General features: G+C 33.1%; 1 protein-coding gene across 11 annotated transcripts in view; it reads right to left on the bottom strand.

Moving 5' to 3' along the window:
* Sarm (sterile alpha and armadillo motif) overlaps window positions 1-26,267 on the bottom strand; it is a 343,946-nt gene that overhangs the window by 66,265 nt on the left and 251,414 nt on the right. For 10 of the 11 annotated variants that reach the window (XM_085958226.1, XM_085958234.1, XM_085958231.1 and 7 more), the window contains one exon: window positions 4,964-5,134. In XM_085958226.1, coding sequence (XP_085814352.1) covers window positions 4,964-5,134 — 171 coding nt within the window. Of the gene's footprint in view, window positions 1-4,963; window positions 5,135-21,397; window positions 21,924-26,267 lie in introns of those variants that run through there. The other variant, XM_085958237.1, reaches the window with a different exon arrangement.

The raw sequence follows: 26,267 nt of genomic DNA, 5'->3' as shown, positions 1-26,267 counted from the left end.
AATTGAATTCATTTTCAGTTAATTCTGTTTTGTATGACAAGTTATTTCGACACCAATATTGCTTGTTAGGGGTCTGGGGTCCTAGCAACTTAATTATTAATATATACGTGCGTTACTATGGAAATCAATATGACATGTCAAGTACAATTTTTTTTGACCGTTTAAGCTAGTCAAGTCAAGTTTATATGGGTTCAACAAAAAATTTAAAAACGTTGTATTTAAAAAGTTCTTTTTATCTTGTAATTATTTTCTAAATGTATATTTTTGATATTTTCAGTTCGATGTAATAACATAGTAGGTACTACACTCATTTCCCACAAACGTATTATTACTTTTCAATTTACCTGTTTTAAAAACTTATATTTATTATTTAGTGTCTACTGTCAATGATAACTAAACACATTTTTTTTTAAATAAATTGTTGTCTACCTGTGATGTAGGTAAAGTGCTCGGATAGCAGCGGTGGGACGGTGAGGTGAGGTGCGGGTCTGGTGCGCGCCTATATCCAATCTTTTTTTTTAATTATTAATAACCATGCCTTTGCTTTTTCGTACAAGGTAGTTGTTAGTAATTTGTAACAATCACAAACACCCAGGCTTTGAGTAAAACACATAAATATTGTGTCCTCACCGGGATCGAACCCATAACTCCCGGGTGGAGTATATCCAATCGTTGCGACTCGCTAACTTACTCGAGTATGATACCCGACGTACGTTTGAAAAAACACTGACTGGGTAGACATAAAAAATGGGGGACACGCCTAGATCCAACCATTGTCGATTTCATTGATTTTAAATTTTAAAAAATGGTCGATAAATTACATTAAAATCGAATCAGTACCTCCATTTTGTTCGATATGTTATGAATATAAGTCACAGGCGATCGCTAGTTCAAAGTAAAACACAATGTATTTAATAGAATTTACCGACGGATCAGGATCGGTTTCGTCAGCTTAGTTAGATGGACAATGTCTATTTTATATTTTAAAATTATTTATACAATAAAATAATGTGAATCCAATTAATTTAATAAGACATTAAAACTATTACAAGAATATTCGGTGTTCAAATATAATTTAAACTTATCTCACCCCGCAGAATGTATTATTTATAAATCATGAAGTGATGAGTATTTCAGGTAATTAATATGAATCAAATATTATCAATTAATAAATAAATCTAAATAATACTACAATGAAAAGAAAAAAAAATCATCCTCACATTATGTAATCCTTTTTACCCATGAACTGCAGGAAATATAATATATAAAATAGTAAGTTATATTATCCATTTATCATACAAACACTATAACCGACATGATTCGTCTACAAGTTTTCAAAAATCTTTTATTTTTAAACGTTGGTACTTACCTACACATTACCGAAAAGCAAGATTCGCGCCATTAATTTTACAGGCTGGCCAATTAATTAAATAATTATCAAGCCCGTGAAGGCCAAAGTTTTATACTGTTTGTTTTTATAGAGACGCCATACAAGTGGAGATTTTTTCTGCAATTTCAATATCGTACAAAGCACTCACCACACAGTTGTACACACCAACTACATATGAGTGGGTATGTATATATTCAAACTCAAAACCTCCTATACATAGTCAGGCCAAGGTACAAAAATGGAAACTTCGATCGTAGTACCAGTTAATGCTTATACCTACGTATTAATCCAATTCAGTAAATTTCACCAAGATCTCTTAAGGGGGAACGTGCGACGCATAGGTCAAACTGGAACTTTTATGCTATTTTCAAAGCATGATCCTGGACATTCCTTAAGCGTTGTAGATAATCAATTTATATAATTTTGAAGCCTTATTATCCTTTATATTTATTTTAAACATTTGATGACTGCATAAAGTATTTTTATTATTCTTTAAAATTGTATTCTTTTAAACCTCTCGCTCTAATGTTTTAGAATATAGTCATATTTTAGTACATAAATGTGCAGTGGTTTTTTACATTTATTAATTTTTAAACGCATTTATAAAACCATCAGCATAATTTATGTCGACATTATTATAGTGAAATATTTACGATAAAAAAATATATTGATAATCTCTGTGATCCCAAATTTGACAAGAATTAGGCATTTTATTATTCAAAAAATGGGCAAGATTAACACATTTGAAGATAATTCTAAAGATACTGATTATAAGCTATGTTGTTGACCATTCAAATGTGATAAACATCCTACGAATAATGATTGCTTTATACTAATTATTGACCTAAGAATAAGGAAGTGTTTTTTTTTTAAATATGCCATTTCTTTTGGCATTCCCCAGTGGTTAAGCTACAACATACGGCTGTAGCCATAAATTGACAAACTAAAACTGAAGTAGGGAGTAAGAACATATTGTCACCCATGAGTTGTTGTCGGATCAATTCCGTTAAAATATACGTCAGTGAATAGGGGTCTGACCAGGGAACACGAACACTTGGCACTGGAACCAACAAAACTCCGCCCACATTTATTTGAAGTCGCTCTTTAACAAACGCGCATGATAATTTTAAAAACATAAATACATAATAAAGTACCTACGGCTTCTTTAGAAATATTAAGAACACATTGTCTTTAAACTTTCTCTCGTCATGTTTTCCACCTAGCAACAAAAAATAATAATTTATTGCCGAGAGCAGTGCCGCCCATGATATCTCCGACTGGATGAGTTAACAGAATAATATAGGTCTTTTCAATATATGACTTTTCATAGTGTTTTTCTAATAGAAAGAAACACGTGACCCGATAGAAAGTTGTTTCAAATTATGAAGAACAAAACCATAGACAGTGGTTCAATTCATCTTATTCGCAATTATGCGATCAAAGATAATATTTTATCAATTGTTTTGTAGCATTTATTTTACGACTATTGCAAATACGAGTATTACCCAGTAGCGAAGGGTTGAGGTAGGCTGTTAAGATCCGACATAAATAGTGCACACTAACCAATTTACTCGAATTTATCTGTTTTCAGTGAACTAAGGTTACAATATGTACATATTGTTAGCTAGTTTTTAAATTTCAATTAAACCCTGGCTAATCCAAGTAATAGTAGAAAATAGTCCAAAAATGATCTAATATATCTAAAATATCGAAAATTATATCATTAAACCATGCATAATTGTAGATATTTTATAGATAGAAAAATATTTTTCATCGATTGTGGTTTGGCTTAGGTAGGGTTTAATGAATTTAAAAAAAAACTAACTACCATTTACAAAATGTATTCTTAATTCAACGAAAACAAAGTATGACTGAAAAAGTGAGCACTATTTTTGTCGGATCGTCCATAGCATACCTAAACTATTATGGTATGATTTAGACATGGTTTAAAAGAATAATTTTAAAAACTAACCAACACCATCTGCAAATTGTATTCTTAGTTAAATGAAAGCAAATATGTTTGACTGACAAAGTTTAGTATGCACTATTTATATCGTATCTTAACAGCCTACCTCCACCCTTTGCCACTGATTTACCACCTGTCAACATTATCATAAATATTATCTTCTCCCCGTCTCCCGTTCTCTCATACGTTCGCGTGTATGTGTTCTGGTGTTTCAGACGCAATTACCTGTCTGTGATTACATCCATGATAATTTTGCCGGGTATGGTTATGAATAATATACTGCAAATATTTTCAAATATACCTCTAATAAAAATAAAGTTTTCACATAGTAATAAACTTATACAAATTGGCATATACGGAATGTAACATTAACCCGTCCGCCAGCATCTTCGCGAAAATGTCAAATGAAAATTATTTCCGCATAAGCATTTAGCATTTCCCGACTAGTTGACTCGAAGAGCGTTGCGGAAAAATCAATGTTCTAGTCTGGTTCATTCATTTTAAACCATCAGTTAGTTAGGTGATGGGCGAGACCAAATAGTCAAGGAAGGAAATTTCTGTAAATGCTAACATATTTGTTTAAAATTAGTCTTCATTTATAACGTTTTACAAAATATAACAGTTTACTAAGTACTTGATAGTGTTAGGTATTATTAATAATTAGAATTAGGTAACCAAATTATTATGGCAATTACACATATTGTTTTTCAATTTGTGTGTGAGTCAGGGTATGGACCTAATAGGTTGAGCAAGTGGCTGACATCCATTTCTCGTAAAAAACAAAATCTGTTAATACAAACCTCTACTTTGTGGAGGCCCATATGATCCTATTAGGATCGGACTTGGTCAAAGAACTAAATTATTATTTTTATTCAATGCTTTTCAGGATGAAAATAGTAACTAAATTGTTTTCATTGATTATTTAAACATCCACAGTTATCGCAGATTTTATGATAATACCTGCATTTTATTAAGAAATTCCTACATCAGTACCTTAGTTAGTGGTTAGTGCCATCACACGGAAAGTGAAAGATGTGCTTTCGAATCCCACTGCGTATAAGGATTTTTAGTTATGATTATCACGTGATTTCAAGATATTATGTAATGCATGCGCAGGTATGTATAAATTATAATATTGACATGAAACACTTGTTACTGGCGGCAATTTTCTTTAACGCATATGACGCAATCGATACGGAGGAAAAAATTTGAAAGGGACCTCGAAAGAGTTCAAACCGGTCATACAATTATTTAATTATATTAATTTTATTTTGATGTTATCAGTCAGTGCGTCGACCCAATACGTCTCTAAACGAACCACCGTTTATGAACATAAATAGTTTCATCAGTTACCTATGTCCATTTAATTTATCCTATGTCAAGATTGGTAAAACGGCGGAAGGCGTCTAAATCATCTGGTATAAACTATAAAATGTAATGTATGCGATCTGTCAGTGCTGTACTGTAGGTAGGTGGTGTAAATGACGGCAGCAAGGATCGGTGTTATATTATGTAGGTACGAGAACGTGATAAGTATACCATATTATAGTTATGCATAAGACATTTAGGTAACAGTGGAAAAAATAAACTTGGAGACATATTCATACCTGCGCGGTAGAGCTGGTGACCTGCGTCTGGCTCATGCTCGACTGGTTGCTCATTTGACTGTGCTGAGCTTGCCGCGTCGATCGGCTGTTGCTCTTGAGGCTCTCCATCATGGCGGCCATGTCCTCGGGCGACGCCGAGACGCCGCCGCCCCCAATGCTGCTTTCTGCCACCTGGTGACAAACACAAAGAACATTTAGGACTTGGGTAACACGCAAGGAAGGGTTAGTTAACAGGTATTCGTTTTATGAGATATGCTGTCAGGGTGATCTCTATGAAATAAGGTAACGTATTACTATCATGCAGTGGCGAAGGTGACATATGAGAAAAAGAGCACATTTGTCAGGAATATTTTTAATTTATCTAATTATTAATTATTTTGGAGAAAGATACATTCATAGACAATAATATTATTAGCGAAGATTTTAGACTTACGCATCAGAGCCTATCATTTTGCATACATTGAGATAGACATGCTGAGGCCTGGTGAATAATCCGATAAATATGTTATATTATGACAAACGGCGCGCATGTATAATAAAATAATTTATATATCAGTGGTGGTGAACCTATGGCACACGAGATGATTTTGCTTGGCATGCGAATGTTTTATTTTGATGGGGAAAAAATTACCTATAATAGTAGGAATATAATATACCTAATATATATTATATTCCTACATATACGACAGATGTCGTTTGCAAATTACATTATTTTTATAGAATTTGAATACGTCAATATGCAATTAAAAAACATTTTTGTGAAGAAGGTAGGCTTCAAGTTTAAATAATCGCATAGTATGGAGTCTTCGCCGCTACTATAATGTAGGTACCTATCTACTTAATTGATAATTATAACACATCAATTTGGGGCAATAATTCCGTTCTAATTTTTCGGCATTTTTGTCTTATCTTATCAAAGGTACTCCAGGACTGAGCGGCGATTATAAGCAATTGATGTAAATTATCCACAAATCGACTTTTTATCATGCCGCTGAATTTTTAGGTGATAAACTGTGATAAGGAAAAAGTGGCGATAAAAAAATTGACATTTATCACAAATCACAATAAGGGTATTAAAAATAGTTTTTTTTTATTACAACTATCACAATACGCTTTTTGTAGTGTTAATTCAATTTATTTATCTACATTGATTTAAAACTACAAAATATATAAATATTAACGGAATTTGAAATAATATCTTAAATACATAGACGTTAGGAAATTTCTGTATGGATAGCAATTGTACCGGTAGCATGATCGACACAGCTCACCACCCCACCCCGTTGGATGTGGGTGCAAGTTTCATTTGGTATAAAAATTATACTTCTTCCGTAATCGGTGTTCCTAAGGCATAAAGTCCACTGAAGCAGGTTTGCGGGGCGCTCGCGCATTTTCTATAATCTATGTGAATCATCGAAAATACAACGTAATCAAATACGCCAGCGCACACTGGATTTGACGACGCATTGTGCCCGCCTGCCCCATGAGTCACCGTTTTTCGCTTCTCAGCGATACGAATTAACGAAAATACAACGTAGTCCATTCATTGAACACGGCAAACGAAATCACGCTCCTCGAAGCGTCGTCAATAGACGGGCGAGAAGCCATTATTTAAGAACAGTGAACTCTTTGTTTAGTTATTGCGTGTCCGATATTAATTACAAGCCCCGACAAATTTAATAATATTTTTATTGCTTTGTTATGAGAGACGCTGATAATAATAATTATTTTCTGCTCCTTGAGCCCCTTATTACATTGGTGAAGGGTAATGCGCGGGTGGGAGGGGGCCTACTCAGTAGTGAGCGCACCGAACGCTTTTTTGGCGGGCTTTATGCCTAATACATTAATTTTAACCACGCTTGGAAAATAATATAACCTTTTCCTGAAGACAGCGAAAAACGACCAAAGTGCCTAAATGTGGGCACTGATAAGATTTACTGTCGACAATTAAACTCCAATCAATTGAAAATTATTTGATTTGCTACAGCGAAAAAAACAAATAGTAAAAACATCGATTATTTAGAATATTGTAGAATTTAATTAGGCGTTACCAATTGGCTTAATTCTTTTATTTTTACTCTTAAGAGCGTACATAAGTGAAACGGCAAATAATTTTCAACTGTATGCAGTGTTGCCAACCGTACTATAATTATAGTATTTGTACTATAATTTTGGTCCGCGTACTATGTACGATATAAAACAGGTATAGTACGCCCAAAATACTATTATTTTGAATATCGAAAAATATACGTAAAAAGTACTAAAATTTCGATATTTTCGTTCGATAAATTGGTGCAAAATACTATAATTTCGCAATATAAGAAGATTTGGAGAAGCTGGAAAAAAATGTTTGAAAAACGTAAAAAAATCACTTGACTGGTTTAAAATGAAATTTCTTGAATTCCTCGGTAAGCATTTTTGGTCGGAAGAGGTACCTAAATAAAAAGGGGTCTTGGAGTTTCTCAAATTCTCGGTTATTTTTTTCTGAGAAACAAAAAACCTAAACATTTTCAACTGATGACAACGCGTACTATATTTTTCCCCCAAATACTATAATTTTGGAGGCTCTGTACTATAATTCCACTTTGAAAAGATGGCAACACTGACTGTATGTAGAACGAAATTACGTTGACATACGTACATTTTGATTGCCGCTGTGGGTTTCAGATCATCTCGCGACTAATGCATTTTAATTGAAAATAAATCAAAATAAAATTACGTTATATTTACAGGGCCTCTAGACTTGAACAGGTGACTCGAAATTTCTCCTGTACCTGTGCAATAAATCGACACTGCATAGTAAAGAACCAACTACCTTGTCTAGTACAAATTAAACCAGTAGACAAATCAACTCATATGTCTGACGTGGACTCGCGCCGGTGTACCTACGTGTAAGTTTCGCGCCAGTTTTTCGCGGCATAATGCTTTTTAATTAAAGCCAAGTGACACAGAAGAGTCGCCGGTGAATTGATTTGGACAATACCATGAAGAGGCAGGGCTGGGGGCAGGGTGGGGCGATTCTGATGGGCGCGCCACACGCCAACCCGACAATCGACGTGGAATCTAATACCAAACGTAGTATATTAGGCTATGTTTGAATCTACTATTCGGCATATTCTACATGGGTGATTTTGGCTAGATATTTATTATCAGGTGAATACTGTTTTTTTGAGGGAGTTAAATGATTCGAAGGTTACTGAAAAGAACAGTAGGCACCTACACATTATGGGCAGTAAATTTATAGATACATATATTAATATATCTAAGTAAGGTGCTCATTAAATAAAAAAATTAAAAAATATATTAAATTATAACAGTGATAGATACTACGCAATTTAGAAGCTTAGCCAATATCAAAGTGCGTATTATGACTATGAGTGACACAAACTTGAAATCAAGTCGTCAGTCATTTTATCACACCTACCTACCTATTGAATCGGCAAGAAACGCTCTGAATATCGAATTATTATTTTACCACCAGATGGCGTCATAGTATTTCATACATTGAAAATGCGTGAATTGTTGGACCAAAACGCTCTATTGACTTGGAATTGGACAGAATTTCTTTTGGGCAGAAACCTTGACGACATAGAAAATGTGAAAAAAGGTTGACTTAGGTATAAGGTTTTTGTGTTCATTTATTTGTATTAGCACGTAATGCCTGAAGATTCCGAAAGGCGAAACCCAGGTTGCAATAATAATATCTATGTGATTGTAAAAAACTTAAATCAACAAAAAAATTTAATTCATATTCCATCAAGTACCTCGGTCGATAGTATTGATTTTAATCGTGTTTATCTCAAAATTATCTTAGACCATGCGCACACGATAACCACTTGTGAGTACGACTGGTTACAGGAACCGGAAAATTGGGCATTCCACCAGAGGTTTTTTATCCGTAAGCCATGTGTTCATTGCTAGTATGGGAATAGTGAATGCACGCGTGAAATAACTAGACACTGTAACGTAACGTCACGTCATGCAAACAGTATGTGAAACACAGTCCACCGTGTGTGGTTACCACCGGCGATTGTAGTTAGTGTAATTGTGACCTATATTTTAATGCTTAACACGGTCAAATTAAATTTAACAACGCACTGTATACGATTATCGGAATATTTTTGTTCATTTGAATCGTTTGTCACACGATGGAATTGATAAAATATTAATATTTACAACTATAGATTGATTTCACGAAATACGTCAATCATTCATTACATCTCACGTGCGTAATAAGACTAAGTGCATGAAGATGGCGGAAATTTATTAGTAAGTATGTCTTTTATTTACAATACAAAACCATAATAATTCGCCGGTATCTCTATCGACTTCTAGAAGCTGACCCCGCGCTGTACCATAAACAGGCCGCGTGCATAAAAAACGATTTAGCGCGAAACGGCAACGCGCGCAAGTTGCATAATGGCCGAATGGAATGCGTTTGAAAATTTAAATATAAATTTATTGTGAAATAAATAATATTTTGGAGTTGCAACACTGGCCGAGCCCGCGCTGTTGCACTATGCATGCACATGTCGTCGAGATGTCAAGTACTCTCTTCCCGGTATTTCCCGCGACTTTCGTGATTCATACGTTCACCGCCGCGGGCAGTGGCGCACGCGAATATTTAATTAATTGAAATATTAATCGAAATTGCAACATTATAATATTATCATAATTATGTAAGTACATAAGTAAATGCAATTTCCATTAACAATCTGCAGGAAATTATCGAAAAAACGTAATTGGATCAATCTAGTTCAAAGTCAAATATGCGATTGTAAATTTTACATACTTAAAATAATCCATTATCAGTATTTTAAGCAGGATCAATGAAATCTTCCATGTTTATTAATGTGTTTAGTATTTGATATAGTTAGACGAAAATATTTAAATTCGGTACTTACATATATTTCTATGAAACTATCAAAAAAATTGTATACCTACATACAATTATTCCACGGGGTGAGATGTTAATATAAGAAAAAACGTTTATAACTTTTCATACGAAGCGGTTACCTATATGTTTGAATCATATTTCACGTAGGTATGCAGAGGAACCTATATGCCAGTGTGGAAATCTATTCGCTGCTGACTAGATAATGATTTTTTAATTACCACCTTTAAAATGCACGTTAATTACATCGATCGGCCGCCTGGCCATTACGCGCCAGGTGCGTCTTCAGCGTCCAAAGTATTAACAACATTTTTTTTAAATATTATAATGTGGTGTATCCTTCCTAAATGCCCTGAATCATTTTGTTCTCAGAAAAAAATATTTTTATATTTTGTTGGTTTTGTGGGATCTTTTTTTTATAACCCGCCTATCCCCTTCACAGACCATAACCCTATATCAGATCCCCCTTATGGCGCCACGTCATAATATATGGACGACACATTAAACTTCCATTACAATTGTTTTGTTTCCGGTAGAAGTTAGGTATCGCGTCATAGTGACCCCTCTTATAAACATACAAACACCTATAATATAGTATACTTTATTATAATCATAACTACTACGCATGCCTACGATAGCCGAGCGGGTAACGTGTCGGTTTATAATGTCGTGGGTCCCAAGTCTGGCAACAAAATTCACAAGTTGTTTTTTAATCTGTGTTTGGACCCATGGTATGGATTTCACTAATAACTTTTAATACAACCCACATGATCTTCTGATTTCTGAGATCCCACAAACTTAGATAATCGCAAGTACGTTTATGTTTACCAATAGATTATAAAATTTATTAAGTAGAAACACCTACAGATTTTCTTTTATTGATATTCATTCTAAGAAATAAAATATTCAGCTGACTTTAATCTAATCGTGAGAAAAAGAGCATTTACCTAATCAGATTAAATAATTTATTTGTAGCTATAGCGTTATTTACTCCTCGATAAATCGTATTGTTTTTTTTTTAATTTAACATAATATGTACCGACAAATTGTGGCCTGAAACGTTTAAGAAACAGGCATTTTAATTACTGTAGATTACTATGTAAATTCAAACAGGCGTAAACTAAACGTTGACACAAAATTTGCATATTCAATTAAAAGCAAAAAAAAAATCAATTACATATCATATATATACCGCGAAAAGTCTTTCATCGTGTACTGAAATCACAGCGGGTGTTTCTAGCTAGATCGATTGCTATACATTTAAGTAAGTACATAATAATATATACATACTACTTTGCTTAATAAGCACAGTTGGATATATTCGCGTTAAATCTGTCTCGCTTTATTACCATTCGTATATACATATACAATTAATATATATTATATATTCAAACGACCATTTAATGGGGTAATGTTATTCAAAAGACGGCAATAGCATGTAAGTATTTAATGTGATCACATATTGCACAGTGATTCCCAGCCAGGGTTCCGCGAGAACATTATAAAGATACCATTAAATCGGAACTGAAATACCTGAGAAACGGGTAAGGAGAAGCAGGCGACCGATCTCGAGAAAGGAAGAATCTGGGATAAACTTAAACACGTATCAATAATACGCATACGTCGAATACTGACAACTGCTCTCAGTTTATGCATTGACGCTCATTTAATATTGGTGTATTACACACACTATTGCACGTGCATAATGCGTGTTTCACTTTCGTAGGACACTCGCACATGCAAAACCCTGCATCAAAATGTAGCTTATTGAATATAGCCTATCGGAATTATATTTATTATCTGTTCCACACATTTATGCTTAGATTTAAAAATCAGATATTTTAATTACTGCAGTACTGCACCAAGCCCTTACTGGTACTGAAATACTTTATAAATACGTTTTCTGATACCTCCTACGTATTCATTAAACATCAACCTTAATAGGTGACTCAAATTTATATTAAATCATGTTACCAGTGATGATCATATTTTCCAGGGATCCGGGTATCCTACTGTACATATTATCTATTTTTTATTTAACCTTGGGACATGTATTATATAATCGAATACGGTTTCTTAGAGATTTTGCAAATATTCTAAAGCCGCCAAATATAACATGTTGGTCACCGATGATCTAGCAACGCTACGTTTGATCAAGAAAATGAAGTGAAAAGTGCCCGCAAAGTGTCTTGAACAGCTGACGCTGGTAATTCCGTATTAATTAAATAATAAGGAGTGCGTTTCTAAAAATAGCGTGCCGCCGCTGTGTGCTTTGGTGTCACGCAGTTCGAAATCACATTGACAGCGACGCCACTTGAATAACTGATCTGATGAATATTGAATATCTACAGCACAATTCATACGAACGGCAGCTACTAGGAAGCCGTTACGCTGTAGAAATTACCACTTTGTTTTGGAATATAAATTATAATTATTTTCTTCCCCTTAGTTGGAGCATATGGACACGGCGTCTCCAGGTATCCCTAAAGCTTGCCAGTCTTCTTGCATCTTCCCAGGTCAAGCCAGCGTCTCGTAGCTTCGCCGTGTACACTCTATGAATGGTATTTAGTGGCCTTCTTTACTACTTAATTACGAAAAGTGAAAAATATCCACTCGCAAAAACTTTTTGACGCCACTGACATTCCGTCGCTTTTCTAACACAACTTTAATGATAAGGAGACATCCACAGGTCATAATTAATAAATCATACCAGAGCCATTTTTAATTGCTCAGTTTATTTTATAAATAATCATCACACCAATGCGAAACATTCGCATCGCTCATACATTTCGGATATTTACGCACAGCATCACACTGAAGCGTCAGTTCGTCGACGAATTTTTAGGTTCTTCTTCTTATCGTACTACCCCCTAGCGGTGGTCGGCTACCATCAGGGCAATCTTGGCCTTATCATCTACTACCTGGTTCAGCGGAGCCCCAATCGTACAAATTACGCAGGTTCTTATGCCAGGCAATGCGTCGTCGTTTAACGTTGATTACAAGTTGGGGAATGCTGTATTTTTGTCCTCCCATAATGTGGCCAAGGTACTGCAGTGTTATAGTGTTGATAGTACGTAGAACTTATCGATCATTTGTCATTCGATTGAGAACTTATAGAATTTATAGTTTATAAAACGTCATTTATTACATTAAACCACTCAAACGATGATTGCAGAGTGCAGACGAATTAAATTAAAAATAATTACAAGATAAAAAGAACTTTTTATATATAACGTTTTTAAATTTTCTGTTGAATCATATAAACTTGACTTGACTAGCTTAAACGATCAAAAAAATTTGTAATTGATAGAAATAAAACATGTCATTTTGACATTCATATTGATTTCCATAGTAACGCACGTATAGGTATATTAATAATTTAGTTGCTAGGACCCCAGACCCCTAGCAAACAATAATAGTGGATTGGATGACGGATTTCTTCCGAAACAACTTTTCATACAAAACAGAATTAACTAAAAATGAATTCAATTCTACTTAAAGATGGCTAAAAAATGCATTGGCATCGTGTTCTGATATATTCAAAAAGTTTCAAATGTCTAGCTAGTCGGGAAGTTAGTTAAAAATCGATTGCAAGATTTGTACCGGATAAACAACCACCGGACAAATAAGAATACGACCTAATAAAAACGTTGTAATATTTTAATCTTTATATGAATTTTAAATCTTCTCAACTGAAACAACGATTTCTGACGACTACGAAAATCCCATTCATCATGTCAACTATTCGAATAAATTATGCAGTCACCACATAAAATAAAATGAGATAATTTGAACCATTTCTATAGTTTTACCGCGTTTGCCATAATTTTCAAGGTGCGAAATTAGTACAACATCGAAAAAACGCAGTCCACAATTTTTTCACTGCGACTCAACGACTGTCGCAACATTCGCAGGTGGTGCGAATAATTCACATTGGTGTGCAGAGGACTTTATTTGAGATTTTAGGAAGAATCATCTCTTCTCATAAGTACTTAAAATCTACATATTATTTTAGCGACTTGTTCGCGGTTGTCACATAAAAACAAATATAATGTGTGACTCACACCATCTTGTTTTTATATTATTTCCGTATCTGAATTATAATTAATTACGTATTTACTATACTTAGTAAAGTACCAGCCGATTTTAGTAGCAGCCTGCAATTAAACTTCAATAGTAATACTATTAGGCAAGTATATATGATACTTTATAATTTTAAAGTATTATTTTTTTCATGCATGATTAACAGTAAGTCGAAATGAATATTAAGTATATAACCTTGTAAAATAACCTGTCAGAAAATGCAAAGTATTTGTAGGTACTATGTAATTATATTTAACTCAACTATAACTAACTACTTCATGCATTAAGGTGAATACTTCGTCTACCAAAGGCACCTAAATGAAAATACGAATCTAACAATTTGAGAAAAATTATTGATAAATTACATTTTAAAGTGTTTTAATAGAAATATTTTTTTGTATTAATGTCAAGGATAAAGGTACAACATTTGAATTTACATATACATTATTATCATTAAAAATAATATTTTATGGTTTTGATTTATAATTAAAAAATAATTTCTTAAGTTTTCTCTAATGCAACGTAAATCTCAATATCTCCATATTATGTAAGTATGTAGTAATAACAATGAGCATAATATAATACAACTTTCATCTTTAGCAAAAGCAAGGGTGTGGTTCAAGTCCCATCACAAGTTCACTGTATAAAACTAAGAAGAAGATACAATAAAACTACACTACTAAATAATGTTATAGGCAGATCCAGGGGAAGGGGTTTGACATGAGACCCGTGCCCACCCCCCTATACTAATTATTATTGTATTTAGTAATATTTCACCACTGTCAAATATTTTTTACAAACCATTAAGAGTTAAGCCATCTCATCAATAATTATTACAATCGACTTAGAATTACGTAGCTATTCAAATATTGTCTGATAATACTAAATAGGCGTCAGTGTGGCGAAGGGTGGAAGTCGGCTATGGAGATCCGATAAAAAAATGCGCACTAATTTTAATCAGTCATACTGATTATTTTTTTTCATTGAATTAAGAATAGAAATTGCATATTACTATGTTGTTGGTTATTTTTTTTAAATTCATTTAAGTCGTGCCTAAACCAAACCATAATAGTGGAGGTAGGACTTTACAGATCAGACAAAAATAGTGCAGAATACAAACTGCACATGGTGCTGGTTAGTTATTATAATTCAATTAAACCCTGTTTAACCAAACCATAATAGATAAAAAATATCCTTTTACATACTTATATTTATAAACGTCGCATGCGCCTAAAAATATGTATTAATCAATGGCATAATTTCAGATTATTATTTTTATCTAATATCTATTATAATTTGGTTTAGGCAGGGTTTTAATAAAATTGAATTTTAAAAACTAACCAACATCATCTGCAATTTGTATTTTTAGTTAATTGAAAACAAATAATTATGTCTTACGTACAAAATATGGTGTGAACTCACGTCGGATCCCCACAGCCTACCTCCACGCTTTGCCACTGATGAGAGCGTATATTCTGTTATAAATGAATGAAGATTTTGTAACTTTCTGACGAAGCAAGCGAAATAATGAAAACCGGTATATACTGTCACCTCCTTTTCTAATATGACATAATAATAGTGTACATACTATTAAAAATAGTAAGTATAACAATTTAAAAACATGTCGATAGGTGGTGTACAACATTTCGTTATTATCGAGAACATTCGACAGTTTCGTCAGAGATGGAGATACCTGAACACGCTCACAGATAAGCAGGTATTATCGGTGAGTTATTAAAAAAGGTTACGCTCGTTTTAAAGCGGTTTTCCATTATATTACGTCGATTGTAAATACATACATAATCTACATTAGTTGTATATACGTAAATAACATACAATGGTCTGACGTAGTAAGACGTCACACAACGGCGCACACTGGTTGGAAAATGGAAATAAAATAATACTATGTATATTTATTTACTTATCCATGGCGAATACTCGATTCCAAATGATTATTTAATGTTCAACTATGTCATAAAATAATATAAATAAGTACCTAGTTAATTTTCTAAATACAATAATATTATACAACGCAACATTCACAAGTAAGTATCAAGAGAAACATAAGAATAGTTACAAGATAAAAAGAACTCTTTATATACCACGTTTTTAAATTTTCTGTTGAATCATATAAACTTGACAATTCTATGTATTAATAAATACTTTTTTTGTACTTGATAGAAATACTGAATAAATATTATAGAATACTGAAATGTCATTTTGACATTTCATATTGATTTCCATAGTAACGTACGTATATATTAATAATTTAGTTGCTAGGACCCACTTAGCAACCAATAATAGTGTTTTACAAACATACAAAACAAAATTAACTGAAAATGAATTCAATTCTGCTTAACGATGGTCAAAAGTAATAAAAGAATGCATTATCGTTGTGTTCTGATATATTCTAAATGTTTCAAATGTTTAGCTAGTCGGGAAGTTAGTTAAAAATCTTGGACAAACAAGAAAAAATTTGTACTGTACACACAAGAAAAAATCTGTACCGGACAAACAAGAATACGAGCTAATAAAAACGTGGTAAAATGCAAAAGATTAACATGAATAATTAGACCGTCAATAAGTTACCGGTTTCAGCCCCACTATGCAACGACACTACAAGAACACTCTACGCGCTGCGGCGCTGGTTTGTCAAGAGGCGCCTGATATGGCAGTGGAGATGGTTTCAATAATTGAGTGGTGTGGTCGAAAAACTAGATAACCCACAAAACTATAAAAAAATGTCTTCAATATACCGAGTGAAATTTTACTAGAATCAAAGGTGTATGGGGTGTTTTCATATAAATAGCACACATTATATTAAATTTGTGTACATTTTATTGTAAATCACAGTCTTTCATGTGGCTTATCCAGTTTTTCAATATATGAAAATGTAGGATTTAGATAGTATTGCAGTATTACTATTTTACGGGGAGTTTTGCTTAATTTATTTATGCTCAGTGATTAATAGCTTCATCTAACATTCCTTGAGTGGTATTATTATTTTTTTTTAATTTTTTGGTTTTTCTAGTGAAAACTGGACAATCAACATAAAATACCAGTTGAAGGGACTACTTGCTTCATCAGTGAATTTATCCAATATGACATTACTTTCATTTGATCTACAACTTCAACATAAGCTTGAGGTTCACCAGAATAGATTATCACTATTTCTTCCACAAAAAACACTCGGATATCATCAATATTAAAGTTTGAATTTTTGTAATGCTCACAATAATCCCTAATGACAGCCATCTTGTTTTGGTTTGACTTGTTTTTCAACGGTACAGTGGGTAAATGAGGAATGTTTTGGTCATCTTGTTGTGGTTTGTCTTGTTTTTCAACAGTAGTGGGCAAATGAGGAACCAATGTATTCTTGTGTATCATTGCCATCTACTATAATATATTTTAACTAAAATGATTGAGGTATTAAAAAAATCTTCTTTAGTCGATAAAGTAGTTAACTCAAAATATTTTTTCTCAATTGATGTTTGGAAAAGCTAAACAATTCAATTCCTAGAATCGACAATTTATTATAATATAAAACACATGCAATCATAATCTCATGTCATTTATTATTTTAGTGAATACTATGGCAACGAACAAGCCAACGGCCATGTAAAAATTCAGTGGGCCGATTAATCTGGCTTGCAGTAAAACAGATGATTCAATTTTAAGTGGCCTGTATTTCGAACTTCCGATTGTATCAAACTTAACTTACGTAGACACTTAGGTAGGTACTTGTAAATATATTTGGAGAACGAGTCAGTTTAGTGACTAATGACCGTTTGATCGAGACATTTGACCAATGTGGTCCGCGCGACTGGTGACTCAGATAGGGACATCCGTGTTTGTTCTCACGTTTTCTCAGCGGCCAATCACTGCCCGGTCCACAGGTGTCGAATGTTGTTTCTGCACATCAATTTTTCATAAAATACATTATCATAATATAATGTTGACTATGAATTCCGTTTGGCGCTGTCTGTCCTTATTATAAGAAAGATGAAAAGCTTTTACGATTTTAGTAGTTTAGTTTAACTGGTTATTGTAGGCATCAATGCATCTGCAGAATATAATATTCTTGTTGTGTGTTTACAAATTGCAACCCGGAACATTTGTATTGTATACAAATTATTGGATAGTGTGTATTATGACAATATATTTTAAGCTTTTTAAAGAAGTTCGACTTATGAATAGGATACCTGAATCTGACAGTTCAAGTGAATCATATGACTAGAACTTGTTATGTGACTAGTTATAATATTAATGAGGGTACTTGATGGAATTTGATTTCAAATTGTAATGAATTTTGTTGTGTAATGTGTTTTATCTTTTTCTTTAAAAACTAAAGTTTTATAAAACCACTGTAGAAACATCGAAAGTCTCGGGTACACGGATTATGAGATGGATTTTATCAATAGAACACAAATGTAAATACCTACCTAGTTTACAAATATGTTTAATTCTTTTAAATTACGATTTCTTCAACATCTTTGGTTGTTTATAAGAATAGCGTCAGTGGCGGGTTTAGGGATTTAGACGCCCGAGGCACCGACTTATTTTGAGACCCTCCACAATAAAAAAAATCCTACAACTAACGCACTAGTAAACAAACCAATGTATCTCTCTCCTACGTAGATACGTATATGTTTGAATAGTTATGTTATATACCTATTTGACGTTAATTACAGGGATTTTATTATGCGTTAGGCCCGTTAGGGCAATATTGTAGGTATACTTAGGTACTCAATTTGTGAGAAATGCGCATATTTTTTAAATTTATCGTTTAATGTAATAATTGCATGACTGGTCTGAATTGTTTCGAGCCCCCCATTTAAATATTCTGATGAATCGATTCCATCATCTGCGTCAAAGTAAACCGTCACTAAATAAAGTTTTCGATTAATCCATTGGAATCCGATTGAAACGTTCAAAATACGAGTAGCATCTGCAATCTTGCGCGTATATTTCCAAAATATTATCGTTTCCAATGTGGGCCGAACAATATGCAAAATATCATTATTTTTTTTAATGTTGGACGTACAGTAGGTACAATGTATAAAAATCCCGATGAATCGAAAACGAAATGAGATAAAACATCAAAGTTTACCGAAAGCGCGGCAAAAATCGCTTGTGCTCAATAATTGATGACATTCCTGGTCTTCAAGGAAGCGAAAAAGACCTATCTCAATTAATTGGGGTCACTGTAGAAACAAAAACAGCTGACTGCTCAGTGTTTACAATGCGGGGTACTCATATTGTATACACAAGCGGTGCAAATGAAACTCACTAATCAGTAATCAGTATCACTATAATTATTACAATATTATTATTTATTATATTAGATGGAAATCAAAGAATTTAGACTATTTGAGATTTTTAATACGTTAAGGAGCTGGGGCACGGTCTAAAACGATCGTGACTGTGATCGTGGCGAAGAATGTGCAAACGACGCGTGCAGAACAAAACATAATTTGTCATAAAAATTCAACATGCGTCAATTTAGTGTTATGTTTATTGTTCCATTTGTAATAATAATATAATATATTCATTGACATGTTTTCTTTTTCAAGTAAATGAATAACGTTTTTTACACGATTTAAGAATTAATTCCCCCGACGCCATCACAAAACAAATTGACGTGTTCACAGCTCGACTTTCGTTCTCCGATTGGCAGCCAGTCCGAAATTTCGTCGCACCTATAGTTGAAAATTATTTGCCGTTTCACTGAAGTATGCTCTTAATATTTCTGTTATGACATTAATTACAGATTTTACACAAACTTTACATGATTATTCAAATAAATAAGTACCTAATAGTGCTAATAATAATAACAGTTAATAAATAAATTTATTGGCTGCCTATCTACTCATCGCGGATTGTCTTTTTATACGTCCTGAAAATTGGTACACAAATACATGTCATAGCAACAGTGCAAATGAACCTGCAAGTCACTTATAGCTAATTTCATATGTGGACCAGTTGTCTTTTTTTGCTTCAAATTAATATATTAGGCTCTATAGAGATACCTGGAAAGATTTTTTTTAAATATATTTAGTGGAAAGCCATTCCCAGGAAGTAGGTACAAAAATATCTAAATTCTTTTTAATTATCAGGAACTGTATGCTGGCACCTATAAATAAAAGAAAATTGATTGGTTTAAGAATGAGAATTTTTGCTCCGCAAGAGTGCTAGAATATTGCAATAAATTTAAATAATTTCAAACGAATCAAAAAACAAAATGGCGACAACCAATAGTTAAATATTATTAAGTACGTTGTAGTAGATATACAAAAAAAACTAAAATGTCGTTTTTATTTCTTCAATATTTTGATGCAAACTTTTGATATTATGTTTGCCATGGCGTACCTATAAAAAATCCTTTGAAAACTGGATAAATAGACTAACATAATTATTATAAATGGCGAATGTTTACTTAATATTCACAAATTCATATAAACAGATTTATATATTAAATTTCGTAATAAACATTTTTTGTTTTAATCATAGTTGTTTGTTATGAAACCCTGCGATGTTTCTACATGAAAAAATTAACACATTGCCAAGTTGAAAAAATGACTAAGTAAAAATACCTACCTATTAATGTTTTTAACGCAGTGTTTTGGCGCGAATTTTACTAATCAATTAAATTTGTTATTTTGCTTTTCATTTGAAATTCGAAGCGCATCGATAAATCAGCTGTTAATATTTACATACTTAACTACTTAATTAAATTACATTGATAACAAAATGGTTGTAGGTATAGGTAGGACATTTTTTTTCTGCCAGAGATAAATGTATTTGCCAATACATCAGGAATTGCTAATAATGGAAGTAAATTCGGTACCTACCTGTGAAAAATGCGAAATTTAAAAATGTTGGCACTAATTAGCTTTGTCGTCTACTCGGACACGCGCGTTTGTGTGTTTTTGGCAGCTGTTTATGTTTTCGTCTACCATTAGCTAGAACAGTAGTGGCATAGAAAAAGGCCCAAACAAAATAGCAGGTCGCTGTTGCAACACACGTATCCATGAATAACTTTGCGAGTGTAATATTGATGAAGATCTCGCCAGATTCTTTTTGCATTGTGTAGTCTGTACTGTCGAACAACATATTCTTGGCTACGTGTGAACTGACAAGCTCCTCCCATTTAGTCAACGACAGCGCCTTTTGGGTTGCGCCTAAATCTTCTTGTTCGACAGTAGTACGTCGTACAACTGAAGAGCATTGTGAAAAACTGAAAACAGCTCGCGAACTCTTGGCGTTCAATATTCCAACGAAATGTTTACAAAAATAAATCATCGCTGCAACCGGAACCTTAAAATTGTACGAAATCGTTGTGAAAAGAAGGGGCACGGTCCACGAAGAACGGAAAAGCGACGTGAATGAAACTTCAAGGCTGGCACGGCCGTTGTTTTGTTACTTCGAAATAAAAATAGGAATGTAAAAATACAAACCATTAGTCGATACTTCGGACCGAAGCACTACGGCAGCCGCATGTGTTATTATTTGCACTACTTTTCACGTATGTTTACACTCACACTTATTGGAATCTCATCCGAAACACTTTAACACTTAGCACGTCGAGTTATTTCATCGGCTGACGGTAACTATTTCGACACTTCTCGGGGTTAGTACAAACTTTAACGAACATAAACAACAGGCGTTAGAATAACAATGTTGAGATTAATTTAAGAGCTGCGCCTGTGATAGCTGTCGGTCCAAGAATGCAGTACACGAGCGAATGTATTGCTAATAAAGAATGACACGCCAACGCTGCAATGGAGTTTTAATACACAGGTATACTAACTTATTATATTGACAACCGGTCGGTTCACGTCTCACGTTGATTCTAATAATAATATGTATACAGACTTTGCATGTTCAGCAACGTAACCTTTGTTTAAATTTAAACCGCGGCGCCGTAATTTATTTCATTTAAATAATACAATCTAATATAGTATCTCACAATAGTGTATATTTAATATACCACAGCTTTGGCAGTTGTTTTGTTGATTTATTACCACTTTTAATTTATTTAGTATCACGCATCGAAAGTCAAGTCACACTCGATCGTTCGTTGGGACAGTAAAAAAAACATTCCAACTCTCGCTCGTCAGGGCAAGACATTGCCATTCTCCAATTGAATTAAAACGATCGACGCAACGAACTATTTTATAACTTAATTTAAAAATAGTACAGTATAATGTTTACGATTTTGACAGGTATCGGCGCAAAACTGACGTGTTGAACATTCCAAATTTGAATCTAGCTACACAACACTCTCTCCGAGCGAAGAAACGGTACTGAGAGGGGAAATAAGAGGGCCGAACAGAGGGAGGAGGATAAAATGTACTCAGTGCGCATGCGTTGCAGCACGACGGCGTGATAGCAGATGTTTCCACGCCATGATGTTTCCATCTGACAGGCGGGGCTTTAGTAAAAACTTTTTGGCTACCGATGCAATATTAGTACACTCTAAAAAAATATACTTCATTAAAATACTTTAATACTAAATATAATAAAATAATGCAATGTGGCTTTATTAATAAAAAAAACAAGTAAATGGAAATTTGTTCAACATGTAATCACGTCAACTAAGCATTAATTATTAAGTTTCGATACCGATAGAAGATTCATATTAGAATCTTATTTGCATTTACGCGCGAAAGTTTTGACAGGAAACTGACAGATTTGAATCGCCCACATTATTAAATTTCACAAAAATACCAAAATAAATACACACAATTTTTAGATTATTATAAATTAATCCAAAATATCAAAAAAATTAATAAATCGTTCATTAAATTATTATTCATATCAATCATAGTCATATTAAATTTATTGTAGTACCTATTAATAAGTATATCATTGCATTTGTATGTATAATCAACAAAATAATAAAATTCATTTTATACTAACTAATTCATAATAATTGTTAATAATAAATATTAATTCATATTTTAAAGATAGAATAAACCGTTAGTGGCAACAACTGCCTACTGAGTGGAAATAAAATAATGATCTGTAATCAAAAAGAATACCACAGACGTATATGACAGGTAAGTTATACAATAATATTATTTAAAATAATATTTTAATACGAACGAACAAAAATCATTTTGCATTATTTGTGCCCCTAATTACATATTACCGTCTGAAATAAAAATTACACATTAGATTATTACTAACTTAATAAGTTAGGATAACATTAAAATGATCGTTTAGTATCCAGTGTGGTCTTCCCTTCTGTCTACACAACTATTATTATAATACGTGTATTTTGCTGTTGAATAGTATTACATCGCGGGTGACGTATTTAGAGCTGACTTCCAAGAATTGGAAAAGAGGTTCCTGGAACAGGTTTCTCCTGGGTAGGTTAATCATCGCATTGCCATGACGATGACAGCATCGTCAACAATACTACCACGATCATCGGCGATAAAACGACGACTCGTGCTCTGCGCATCATCATTATAGTAATCCTATTTAATAAAAATTTACTTTACAATGCGGTTTTAGCAGTTCGATATAAATAAACAAATTTGTAATTTATCATTCACTAACCTAACCTGAATGACCAGATTTACTCACGTAGGTTACTCTTAAGCAGTGTTGCCATCTTTTCGACACCGAATTATAGTACGCGGACCAAGAAATTAGTATAGTATTTCTGTAAAAAATATAGTACCTACGCGTTGTGATTTTTTGATTATCAGAAAAAAAATAACGAAAAATACGAGAAATTGCGAGATCCCTTTTTATTTAGGTAGATACCTCTTCCGACCAACAATGCTGACCGACGAATTCAAGAAATTTCATTTTAAACCAAAGTCATGGGCTTTTTTTACGTTTTTTTTTACAATATTTTTCAGGTTCTCCAAAATTTCAAATAGGTGAAACTATAGTAGTTTGCACCAATTTAAAGTACGGAAATATCGAAATTTTAGTACCTACTTTTTGGGTATTTTTTCCGATATTCAAAATTATAGTATTTTGGGCGTACTATACCAGTTTTATACCGTAAATAGTACGGAGACGAAAATTATAGTACAAATACTATAATTATAGTACGGTTGGCGTCACTGCTTTTAAGGGGCGGCTGAAAGCTCGGTATTCAAATATAATTTAGTATGAAATGGACCTCGGCGTCGTACGCACGTTAATTTAAATCGATCTTTTGGCAAAAATCACTAATCATCGGAGATTTTATTTAAAAAATATATTATTATTACTATTGTCGACCTTCTACATTATTAGTATTGTGGACAATCTTACATTATTATTTGATAAACAGCTGCACGTGTCCGCTGATCAGAAAACAGGGCTGTCAAAATAATATAATATTTGTAAAATGTTAATTTCATCATAGTTTTTAATCAAACCTGTGCAAGTACATACTGATAACTTGGGTGGATATCGTGGCAAACATACTATTGATATATCTACGGGTATATTATTATTATAACCCAATTCAAATTGAACATAGGTTGATACTCAAATACTATTATAGTATCTTTATGATTTCGAGAAAATAATACGATGGAATATATTATATAATCCATATCAATTATTTGAAAACATTATATTTGCATGTATATAATATAGTAAAAAGGTCAGATAACTGTTTTCTCTGCAAGATAACATCAAAATGTATATAGACTTACTTAAATGAAGAATTACATTCATGAGTGAGCACGGCTCAAAGCTCAAAGTTGACTTTATATAACTAATAAAAAATGCTGTTTGTTTCTACGAATAAAAAATCACGGCAATCAGAAAGGCCGGAAAATAAGGCCGACAATGCATGATACACAAACATAAAATACACAAAATTACAAACACATACGAAGTTTACCGCACACGTGCAGACCACGTGATATTTGTTTACGCAAAATCGTCGCTTTCCAAAATGGCGAATTTGGTTGCCAGTTTTTACTGCGATGAATCAATGTGTTCCTTCCCGTCTTTTTTTATTCATAGGTTTGTTTACTATGTACACCGAGAAATTTCCATTAATAAAATCGGAAATGAGTTGAAATATAATGCAACCAAAACTGGAAAAATTCTATTATGGGTGTTTACTTTTCGAATTAGTTGACCCCAGAAAAACAGGTACATGCCACTACGTGAACCGCAGTGGATATTAGATGGACAAAACTTAAATAATATAAATATTATAAATAAAACTTAAAAAGTACAAAATAATTATGTCTTCGACAGCCCTGACGTTATTTTTTGCCTGCCAGTCCGACTGGCGAATAAAAAATAAATGTGTGTGGTGACTGTATGTTAATAATTATTTTTAGGCACTCATGATATAAATTATTTCGTCCATTGGCTTTACATACAATAATGGTAGGTACTACCTACCTATTGTTTCACTAGTTGTATAAAAGTAAAATTGCGGAATAAGTACCTATTATTTTTAATATGTAGGTCCTAAACATTAAAAATAAATACTATTCATTATTAATGTTTTTTGGATAGCACATGAAATAAAAATGTAGGTAGATATGCATTTCAACATCCTTCGTATGTTTAATTCTCGGACAATTTCAGGTTAAAAAGTTATTAATATATTATTAAGTTTATATTGTGGTAACCACATAATTGAAAATGTCACCATCATATTGGCTTCAATACTTTCTCCCAAACAGTTGATTAACAAATTGAATTTAGTAACATTTACGTACCTACCTATATTAGAAGATATTATTTTTTGGTCACCCCATTCTGTCTTCACATCGACCGTGTTTATGATTTAAATTTAATTTAGAGACCATTTACATTTGACACAAGCATTGTCGGCGACCTTTGTATATTGCTAGTAGACCAACAATTCCGGACCACATATAAAAAAATCATATTTTCAATTCTCAAGGGCAATTCTGTAGAGCTTACCCTTAAGGGCCCGCTGAAGAGCCCGCCGTTCAAATATAATTTAGTATAAAAAGGACCTCGGCGTCGTAACTACGTCAATTTAAATCGATCTTTTCGCAAAAATCACTAATCATCGGAGATTTTATTTCAAGAAATATTATTATTATTACTGATAATTTCTGCCGCGCGGAGAATTATTATTATTTTATGAACACCTGCGAGATGAAGCCGATCAGAAAACAGGGCTGTCAAAATAATATTAAGCATTCATATTTTTTAAATGTTAATTTCATCATGGTTTTTAATCAAACCTGTGCAAGTACGTACTGATAACTTGGGTGGATTTTGTAGCAAACATACTATTGATATATATACGGGTATATTATTATTATAACCCAATTCAAATTGAACATAGGTTGATACTCAAATACTATTATAGTATGT

Source organism: Rhyacophila brunnea, unplaced genomic scaffold (assembly GCF_057557595.1).
Source record: "Rhyacophila brunnea isolate RB1 unplaced genomic scaffold, BYU_Rbru_1.0 scaffold_7, whole genome shotgun sequence".
Lineage (NCBI taxonomy): Eukaryota > Metazoa > Arthropoda > Insecta > Trichoptera > Rhyacophilidae > Rhyacophila > Rhyacophila brunnea.
This window is presented reverse-complemented; position numbering and strand designations above follow the sequence as displayed.